The 11,378-nt window shown below is 38.8% G+C and overlaps 1 protein-coding gene across 1 annotated transcript in view; it reads left to right on the top strand.

Moving 5' to 3' along the window:
• Positions 1-11,378, top strand: part of Ak5 (adenylate kinase 5) — a gene marked incomplete at its 3' end in the record, with an annotated part of 163,191 nt that overhangs the window by 147,670 nt on the left and 4,143 nt on the right. Inside the window, exon 8 of the mRNA XM_013035874.1 lies at positions 549-625. Coding sequence (XP_012891328.1) covers positions 549-625 — 77 coding nt within the window. The remainder of the gene's footprint in view (positions 1-548; positions 626-11,378) is intronic.

Below are 11,378 nucleotides of genomic sequence, written 5' to 3'. Positions count from 1 at the left end.
TAGCCATTCTAACTGGGGTGAGGTGGTATCTCAATGTTGTTTTGATTTGCATTTCTTTTATGGCTAGGGATGTTGAACATTTCTTCATGTGTCTATTGGTCATCCTTCTTTCTTCTTCAGAGAAGTTTCTCTTTAAGTCTTTAGCCCACTTATTTATTGGGCAGTTGTTTCTTCAAGGATTTGTTATTGGGGGATTTAATTTTTTGAGTTCCAAGTATATTTTAGATATGAGACCCTTGTCCGTTGTATGGCTCGTGAAGATTTTCTCCCAATCCATAGGCTTTCTATTGATCTTGCTAGCTATGTCCTTTGCCATGCAGAAGGGATTCTGAGTCTTAATGACAAATTGGTCTCTTCCAGGGGTGAGGTTTCCTTGGGGGTGGGGAAAACAGTCCAAGTGTCTGCATCTTCAGTCTCCAGTCCAGACACAGTACCAGAAAATGAGAAGAGTATATGTTTATCATAATGGTACAATAGGTCAACTAACAAGAAGTTGCTTGCTTTAGAAACAGTCTCTTTCAATTTAATATTATCTTTCCTAAACTTAGGTTCAGCTGACCTTGATCCTTCGATGGTATTGGATGCTGGAGAGATCATTGATGCAGGATCTGATTATGAAGATCAGGTAACTGTCTTCTAAATATAGTTCTCCTTTTGAATGTTTTGAATTTTAGCCTTTGTAGATGTATAACAATGAGAAATATCCACTTTGTGAAATCTTTACAAACAACTAATAACACCTTTCATGGTAAGTAATAGTGGCCTACAATTTTCTTTCACTCTTTAGCCTTCCCTTATCCACAGATCCAAAACATCAGCTAATAAAGGAAAGGTTTGTGGTCAAAAGGTACTTGTGATAAGCTAGGTCCCAGTGGCCCAGGTTTGTAATCTTAGCTACTGAAAAGGCTAGATCTGAAAGACAGACCCCCCCCAAAAAAAATTACTAGACTCCGTCTCCAAAATAACCAACATCAGGGATGAAGATACAGCTCAAATGATAGAATGCCAACCCAACAAGGCCCTGAGTTCAAGCCCCAGTGCACCCTGAAAATGAGGGATACTTGAAATAGAAATAAGATATTCTTGCCTAAGAACATGTCTGTATCTCTATCTTTTCCCAGTAATGAACTAAGACTATGTACTGAGCATGGGCTACAGGTTCAAGCACCTTTTTCTGTTTCTAACATTCATGTGGGAATGTTGACCAAGAGAAGCATAGCCAAGAAGTTAAATGTATTTTGGTTAAAAAAAATACCAAAGACATTTTTCTGGGTCATGTTCCTCTCCACAGAAGAACTCGCCGACTGCTATTTTAATGATTCAAAATAGTTGGCAAATGATCCAACTCTCTAATTAAATTTTAAAAGAAGGAGGAAGAGGAGGAGGAGGAGGAGGAGGAGGGGGAGAGGGAGGAGGAGGAGGAGGAGGAACCGATAATACCTGAAATTTTCTTAACTCTTTTCAGCAGTGCTCCTCAGCAATGGCTGAAAGCCAAGCTAATATGTGTTAGAAGTAGCAAACAGATCTGATCACAAATACAATAATGGATATTTGTGATCATTTTGCTATTTAGGAAGCTTTCACTACATGGAAAACATTATGCTAACAAATTTTCTTATATTGATCCTCCCACTCATTTTTCTCAACCTTTCACAATTATTATTTCTATTTCACAGACAGGATAATTAAGATGGCAAGAATAATTTGCCCAACATTCCACAAGTAGTTTCACTGTGGGGACACGATCTTAGGACATATTCCTTCATACCCACACTACACTGCCTCCCAGCCTAACTACCACAAACATGCCATTCAGTGACACAGTTTTTGGAGCCTTCTTAACCGCTGGTTCTAAAAGCCTCAGTTGAAGCAAATGTCTAACAATCATGCACAATTTGTATCAAAAGCTATACATTGTACAAAAAGAAAATGAGCTGCATCAAATAAGATGTTTCACAACACAAGGAACTAGAAATAGAGAAATCTGAAAGATATCTTAATATAGGAATATTTTAAATACTCAAAGAATTAAAGGAAAGAAACCATGAAATAAATATAGGAAATAATGAAAGGGACAAAGAGAAAGAAAGGGTGGAGAACTAGACTTTCAAAGCACAGAAGCTATTGTCACAAATAAAAAATTCAATTAAAATCAATATTAATTGCAGACTACTATTAAGATCTTTGGAATGTACAATTATATTAAACAAGTAAGGAGACTTATTTTATGGAGCTTTCTTCTTAGTAAAGAACATAATAAATTATCAAATTCTCCAGATTGTCAGAGATGCTAAATGCTATAAGAAAAAGAAAAGTAGAGCAGGATGAGGTGGGGGTAGGAATATTGGGAGAGGGAACAGACCACCATATTAAATAGAATAACCAATACTAAATGAGAAGATCTCATTGAAGATGTAAGAGTTGAGCAAAAGTAAAATGTGATATAAAACATCAGAGCTTGGAAAATAGAAACAAAACATTACAACAAGATATTCCTGTTAAAGGAATAGTGAATTCAATGGCAGCAGATCAAATGAAACAACAGCTTGCATTTACCATACTGAGTGTCAGGTGTGATTTATATACAGTATTGCTAATCCTTATAATACCTTAAGAAAGTAGCTGTGTTAAGTCCTAACTTACAAAGTGAGGAAACTTGGGTTTATAGAATGTAAATGATTTCCCAACACTACACAACTATCATGTTATAGAATGAGAAGATAGCTGACTCATACCTAGCTACTCAGAAGGCTGAGATCTGAGGATCACAGTTCAAGGCCTGCTTGAGAGGGAAGGTCTGTGAGACTTATTTCCAATTAACTACACACACACACACACACACACACACACACAATGCTGAGCTGCGCATGGTAGCTCACGCTTGTAATTCTAGTTACTCAAGGGGTTGAGATCTGGGGATCACAGTTCAAAGCCAGCCTGGGCAGGGAAGGCTATGAGCTTCTTATATCCAATAAACCACTCCAAAAACCAGAAGTGGCGCTGAGGTTCAAGTGGTAGAGCGCAAGCCTTGAGCTGAAGAGCTGAGGGACAGTGCCCAGGCCCAGAGTTCAAGGCCCATAACTGACAAAAAAGATGCTGAAAATGGAACCATTACTTAGGTGGTAAAACACTAGCTTTGAGTGAAAAAGCTAAGGGACAGAACCCAGGCCCTGGTATCAGCACAAAAAATAGAAGGAGGAAGAGAAAAAAAGAGGAGGAAGAGGGAAGAAAGGAAGGAAGAAAGAAAGAAAGGAAGGAAGAATTAGGAAGGAAAGAAGGAAGGAGACAACAATGACAAAGACAATAATGACAAACTTTCATCCTCCTGGCATCAAAATCTAGCTTCTACTTTCACCATTCCAAAAAAGCCATCATCAAAGCCTCTGGAAATCAAAGCCTCTTAATTCCAGTTAACGCTTTTCATTTTATCTTTTTTAACCTGGATTTATTTGGACATTGTAAAAGTCACCAAACTTCTACATTAAATCATTAATAAAGATTTTAGGCTTTGCAAGCCATATAGTTTCCATGGCAAGTAATCAAACTGCGAAACAAATGAACTTGTTCCAGAAAAACAGTGCATAACACAATATAATTTTCCTGTGATTTATTTCAAACACCTTAATATGTCAGACTTTTTCAGCTAAGAGGCTGTGTAAAAATGTAGCAAAAGATGCACAGAACACTATGTTGAAAACGAACTTTACAACTTCGGTGGTGGGGGGGTAGTTGTAGAGGTAGGGAGGGAAGGGGAAAACAAAGGAGGAGGCAACAATGCTTGATAAGAAATGTACTCATTACCTTGCTCATGTAACTGTAACCCCTCTGTACAGCATTTTTACAATAAAAAAATACAAAAAAAAAAAGAAAAGAAAGCTAAAGGGAAAAAATGCCTTAGGGTGATGGATTTTCCTAAACTTGTCACTTTGAGAATCTATTTGTTTGAGTGCCCTAATGAATCTCTTGAGGTATGTAGTAAATTAATATTCTGGACAAAATATTACATTTTGAAAAAAATTACAGTTTGATTGTGGGAAAACCTTAAATGTAACTTGAGTATTAGTCAAGTTATTTTTGCCTCTCTTTTCCATCTCAATGATAATTGATTTGTGTATGGAGTAAGTATGGTGAGTCTTTATCAAGAGAAAACATTTTTCCTTGCATAGATTGTTCTTTATTTGATGTGGTGATGTTTAGGTTGTTTCAACACAATACTGGGTAGTTCATAAATACAAAAATAAACATTGGAAAATTAAAAAAAGAAGTAGAAAGCCAAAGTCAGGGAAGTGGCGTTGTGGCTCAAGTGGTAGAGTGCTCACCTTGAGCTGAAGAGCTGAGGGACACCACCCAGGTCCAGGGTTCAAGTCCCACCATCAACCAAAAAAAATTAGAAAGGCAAAGTCAAAGTTCAACAAAATAAACACCAGGAACAGGGTACTTGAAAGGGGTGGGTTGGGGTCAAGGGGAAAGCTGTAAACAAATGAAGAAGAGAAGGAGGGGAGAATCAAGAAGAGTGAGGGACCATCAGAATGACATTGCCCCATTTGTAAGGAAATGGAAAGACTTGGAAAAATCATATTAAGTGAAATAAGCCAGGCCCAAAGAAACATAGATGTCATGATTTCCCTTATTTGCAATAACTAGTATATGTGTAGGATAAGCAGAAAAGGCCGAAAGCTATGTACATATGACCAGATAAGATGATGTTAAGCGAAATGAACCCCAAAATAGGGACACAGATATCTTTTTTCTTTCTTGCTATTGTTTCTCACGTATTTATAATGTACCATGTGAGCTTTTTTTGTTTCTTTGTATGTTCCTCCCCCACAGTACAATCCCTGTTTTCACTGTATTTGATTCTGGTGCCCTGCATCTTGTATATACACTTCTCTAATTCAGGGAGGGGAAGGGAAAAAACAAAATCCTTAAATAAAGATACAGGTTGACCCATTGTAACAATGATCTGTACAAAACACTATGTAGAAAATGAACTTTACAACTTTGGGAGGGGATGTAGTTGTGGAGGTGGGAGGGAAGGGATGGTAGGCGGAAAACAAAGAAGGAGGCAACAATGCTCAATTGGAAATGTACTCATTACCTTGCTCATGTAACTGTAACCCCTCTGTACAGCATGTTTACAATAAAAAAGTACACATACAAAAAAAAAGATCAAAAAAATGTAGCAGGATGGGTTGGACCAACAGGCCACAGCTCACTTAATCCATCTGCCATTATTGACATTCCTCTCTCCATTCTTTTCTAGCATTTCTAGAGTCTTTACTGGTCTTAGTGCTTCATGTTTATGAGATAATAATAATCCTCAAACAGCTATATCATGATAACCTCAGTTTTATGGTTGAGTAAACAGGCAAAGAGACAGTAGGCAGTAAGTTCAAGGTCTCACAGCTGACAAGAGGTAAGCCTGTGATGCTCAAGATAGTGCCAGGGTTCAAACCCAGAGGCCGAACTTCAGCGCCATCATTAGGAAAGATAGGATAGACTGGTCTGAGGTCATAAATAAAACCCAAACCCAAATGCTTTCCTTCAGGGGTTCTTTTGCAAATGACTTCTTAAGAAATCATGGGTAATGAAAAGGAGGAGAGCTTGAGGAAAATGTACTCTTCCTATTTGTGCATGAACTTCATGTTGCCTTCAATGCACCCTTAGTCACAAGCTCTTCCAATATTCAAGGGTGCACTAGTGCCCAGTAAAGGAGAAGATGTAATGAGTGCCAGGCTAGCCCCTGGCACCAAACTCCTGCTGTTAACCACAAGCTACAGCTTCTCCATGAATGTATTCTCCTACTTCTCTGTTCACTCACTCTTGATTTCCCTGTTGAACTCCCATCGTTCAAATACAGGCTCCCCCGCTAGCAATCTAGTCATGGCCTCTCTCGCCTCACTGTACGCATTCTTGAGAAGCTCAATCACAGCCATGATTTTGGCTTCACTTTGAGTTCTTTAGTAAGCTGCTGTTGCACATGCCTACCTACTAACTAGCACTGGCTGAATTTCTCAAGTGCAGCTCAAACTCAACACATCCAAAACCAAGCTGCCATCTTCCCCCACAAAATCTGTTCTTCCTTCTGTTTCCTCTATTTCTGTGAATGATACCACCATCCTCCCAGCTGCCCAAGCCAGAAACATGGATGTCTTCCTAGCCTCTCTACTTGCTCTGCTTCCCTGCGTTAATCTGATCAGGAGTCTAGTCAGTTTCCTTCCTCTACCCCTGCCTTAGCCCACAGCCTCTGCCTCCCTCCCTGGGACCTCAGAGTCAACTACCCAGACTCCCAGCACCAGTCTTCTCATTCCTCAAAATGATCTTTGTGAAAGCAAATCCAGTCATTACATACCACTTGATCAAAACCCTTTTAGGGCCGGGTACCAGTGGCTCACACCTGTAATCCTAGCTACACAAGAGGCTGAGATTTGAGGATCTCGGTTCAAAGCCAGCCCAAGCAGGAAAGTCCATGAGACTCTTATCTCCAATTAACCACCAGGAAACCAGAAGTGGCACTGTGGCTCAAGTGATAGAGCACTTGCCTTGAGCTGAAAAACTGAGGGACAGAGCCCAGGCCCAGAGTTCAAGCCCCACAACCAACACACATGCACACACAAACACACACACACACACACACACACACACACACACACACACACACACACACCTTTTGGGTTTCTTATGTCAGAATTGAATGAGACACTTGGAAAACTACAAATCCAAATCTAACGCTTATATTGCCTTCTTAATCCTGCTTGCTAGACATTCAAATACACCTGATGCTGCAGCCTGAGCAAGCCTGTTAGAGTACTTCCAGCTTGCTGCGTTCTCTGGTCTCTCTCCCGTGACATCACCTCTGTCTGGGGGCAATCCCTACTCATGCACCGTTGAGACCAACTTGGTCCTTGAGGAAGCCCTTTGAGTGTTAACATATTTGGGTCACATTCTTCAGGGGTGCGTGACACTTCGTGTAGTCATGCGTGCCTGCTCTGTGTAATATTTATAATGCCTGTCACAAAATATAATACCTGTCACAGAAACAGCATATGCTGTCATCTTCAAACTTGTGCAAAGGGGCCTCGGTGAAACATGCCCACCTATGTGTACCATGCATCTTGATTGGAGGTACTCCCTCCACCTTTCTGTCCCCCCTCCACCGTCACCAACCCCAGCCTCACCTGCCTCTTCAAGTTTTTAGTTCCATTTTCCCAGCTGTACATTGACTATTATAATGGCTCATTGTTTTAAAGCCAACAACATAAATTTTGGTTCAAGTATCTAATAGGTGATTTGGGATGATAACTTACTTCTTTTAAGCCTTGGTTTCCTCTTCTGGAAAATAACTTCTTTTCGAAGAACCGTTATATGATACAAAGAGGGTAAAGTACCTTGTAGAGAAAAATGCTCAAAACTAAGGGGCACCTGACTTAAAATGGAGTTCCCAGGCACTGGTGTTCTTCTGTGGCTGACAAATGCCACTCACTCGCTAAGTAGATGCTAGCTTTCCCAACACTTCAGGTTTCTGAACTGGCACTTTGTCCCAACAACCCTGAACAACAACAACAAAAAACCCTCAACCTTTCTCTATATCACCCTGAAAAATAAGGTCATAGTACAGTGTCCTAACCAAAAATTGAACAAATAGGGAAATACCAAAAAAATACAACAGAAGCTCACAAGCAGAAACCTCCATAGGAACCATTACTGAAATGGGAAGAACTGAACAGTTACAGTTTCTGGAGGCTCAGTACAGACAAGTCTGAGAGTTAAAAAGCTCCAGAGGGGCTGGGTGCTAGTGGCTCACATCTATTATCCTAGCTACTCTGGAGGCTGAGACAAAGGGTTGTAGCTCAAAGACAGCCTTATTTCTAATTAACCTCCAAAAATCCAAAAGTAGAGCTGTAGCTCAAGCGGTAGAGTGCTGGACTTAAGCAAAAAAGCTCAAAGCTCAAAGCACCCAAACTCTGAGTTCAGGGATCCAGTCTTAGCAAGGCCTTACACACAATGTTATAAAGGTCACCTCTAAGAGCTCTGTCTGGTATCCATAGTATCAGTAAAACTCCCTCAGTCTTCTAGCACAAGCTCACAAAAAGACTAAGACAAACTCATATTAGTTTATAGTGCTCTCCTCCCCTCCACAGACTTGACCGCTGCTTCATAAAGTGCTGATTACTATCATGCCTTTTACCCAGTACAGCATAATTGTCTATCAGAGAAAATTATAAAGCATACCAAATGGCAAAAAACAGACTGAACAGGTATCAGAATGGCAAAAATGTTGGGATTGTTAAGCCAGATTTTTTAAAATTATAATTAGTATGACAGTTGGTTTCAAAACAAAAAGTAAATAATGTACATATGGAAGCGTTAGGAGAAAAAGAATCAAGAGGTCAAAAGCACTGGGTCAGAAATGAAGAATGCCCTTGATGAACTTGTTACTAGACTGCACATGAAAAAAGAATTTCTCTTTCTTGTACGTTTTTTATAGTAAAAATGCTGTACAGAGGGGTTACAGTTACATGAGCAAGGTGATGAGTATACTTCATATTGAGTATTGTTGCCTCTTCCTTTGTTTTTCCCCTACCATCCCTTCCCTCCCACCTCCACAACTATTGCCCCCCAGCCCCCACCCCTGCCGAAGTTCTAAAGTTCATTTTCAACGTAGTAACATAGTATTTTGTACATCTCATTGTTACAGTGGGTGGGCATTTACCCAAAAGATCACAAACAAGGTCATGCTAAGGCTACCAGCACAACTATGTTTATTGCAGCATTATTTACCATAGCTAAGATGGAACCGACCCAGATGGCCCTCAGTAGATGAATGGATGGAGAAAATGTGGCGCATATATATATATATGTAAATATACATATATATGTATATATACATATATATATATATGAATTCTATGCCTCCATCAGAAAGAATGACATCGCCCCATTAGTTAGGAAATGGAAAGACTTATATTGGAAAAAATTATATTAAGTGAAGTAAGCAAGGCCCAAAGAAACATAGGTCCCATGGTTTCCCTTATTTGCAATAACTAGTACATGTGTAGGACAAGCAGAAAAAGCCAAAAGCTATGTACACATGACCATATAAGATGATGTTAAGCGAAATGAACCCCAAGATAGGGACACATATCTTTTTTCTTTCTTGCTATTGTTTCTAACGTATTTATAATGTACCATGTGATTTTTTTTGTTTCTTTGCATATTCCTCCCCCACTGTATTTGATGTCGGTGCCCTGCATCTTGTATATACACTTCTCTAATTCTGGGAGGGGAAGGGAAAAAACAAAATGCTTTCTAAGCAAAATTTCTAAATGAAAATATTTCATAGTGGAATCTTCCAAAACTGAAATTGACTGAGAAAAAAAAGGATTGAAAGACAAGGAACAGAATATCCAAGAACTGTGGGAGAGTTGCCTCCAAAAAGACACATTCACTAAACCCCAGTTGCAGGAAGCTCAGATAATGCCAAGCCAAAGACAAATGCCAAAAACTAAGTCTATATCTAGATATATCATATTCAAACTGAAGAATATCAAAGAAAGGAATCTTCAAAGAATCCAAATAGGAAAAACACCTTCCTTAAACAGAACCTAAAATAAGACTCTTAGCTGACTCCTCTATAGAACCCAGGCAAGCAAAAAGAGAGTGGATGGAGATTTAAAAAAAAAAAAAAGCATTGAAAGGGGGAAACAACCTAGAATTATTTTGTACTTTAGAAAATTAACCTTTAAAAACAAAGGAAAAGAGAGTCTCAGTTAACTAAAAATTGAGGGAAATTGTGTCTAGTAGACATGCCTTGCAAAAGATGTGAAAAGAAGTTCTTTAGAGAAAAAGAAACTAGGAACTACATACAAAAGAGGAAAAGCACAAAGAATGAACAAATAAAGGTAAATTAAAAACTTATTTTTCTCATTCTTACTTTACCTGACAGATAACAATTCCTTCAAAATAATAATAGAAACATATAATTTATATAACATATATATAATCAAATACCTCAGTCCTATTATTATATGTGGATGTTTGTGTATAAGTGAAGTGAACAATAGCAGTGATACAAGAACAGGTGTGAACTTTGGGGCTACACTCAAATAACAGCTCTGCCTTTTGCATTTTTTTTGCCAGTCCTGGGGCTTGAACTCAGGACCTGGGCGCTGTCCGTGAGCTTCTTTTGCTCAAGATTAACACTCTACCACTTGAGCCACAGCACCATTTCCAGCTTTTTTCTGTTTATATGGTACAAAGGAATCGAATGCAGGGCTTCATGCATGCTAGACAAGCATTCTACCACTGAGCCACCTTCCCAATCCTGCCTTTTGCAGTTTTAAATCAGAATTTTGTATGATTTCATTTTCTCTCCTTTCTTAGAATATCAATTATATTTCCTTTCTAACTTTTTTCCCAGGAAACCCCAGTTAGTTTCTCTTTTTATCCATAAAGCACTAATCTGGTATTTTAATGAGGAAAAACAAAACAGAAACAATTTTTAGTTTCATGTTTCTACTCAAATATAGTCAAAACTATTTTTTTTGCCTTAAAAGAAGAAAAAACAAGAAAAAATAGTTTTTCCCTATCCATCCCATCTGACTGCAACTTTATTTGGGACCATGTAAAAAAGCCAATGTAAAGATTTAAAAGAAATAAAAAATAAAAGTGATAAGAGTGTTAGCCTTCAGCACAAAAACTCAGAAGCACCCATGCCCTGAGTTCAAACCCCAGAACCAACACACACACACACACACACACACACACACACACACACACAAATATATACAGTATACAAATTCCCAAAGCAAACAGCTGTGGGCTCAGAATATCTGGAAAAAAAAAACATTCACAAAAACTCTAAAACTGATTGTACTGTTGAGAGGGTACTTTGTTTACAAGAAGCCACGAATATATATCTAGTCACCAAGAACCATAGTTTCTAGAAAATATAGGCCGATACCCAGTTAATTTCAGCAATAGTGCTGGTTTTATTGAATCTCTCTTGTTTCTTCTCTTGGCATACAGTATGCAGACTCTCTCTCCATTTCTTTCTCTCACTCTTCTTTCTCTCCTCCTCCTCTCATTCCATCCTCTTCTCTCTCACACATATATCCTAGCCATGTTTGCTATTTGCCATATTATGAGGTCCTCCGAAAAGTCAAGCACCTGTGCTCTTGAATCTTCAAAATTGTGATTTAAACAAATATCTTTTCTTTATTAAAATAACCAGTCTCAGATATTTTGTTTAAAAACAGAAAATGGGGCTGGGAAGGTAGCTCAGTGGTAGAGCACTTGCCTTGCATGCATGAGGCCCTGGGTTCAATTCCTCAGCACCGCATAAGCAAAAAGAAAAAAGCTGGAAGTGGCGCTGTGGC

The sequence above is a fragment of the Dipodomys ordii genome, unplaced genomic scaffold, assembly GCF_000151885.1.
Source record: "Dipodomys ordii isolate 6190 unplaced genomic scaffold, Dord_2.0 Scaffold228, whole genome shotgun sequence".
In the NCBI taxonomy this organism is placed as follows: Eukaryota; Metazoa; Chordata; class Mammalia; order Rodentia; family Heteromyidae; genus Dipodomys; species Dipodomys ordii.
Note: the sequence above shows the minus strand (reverse complement) of the source record. Positions and strands in the feature narration are given on the sequence as shown.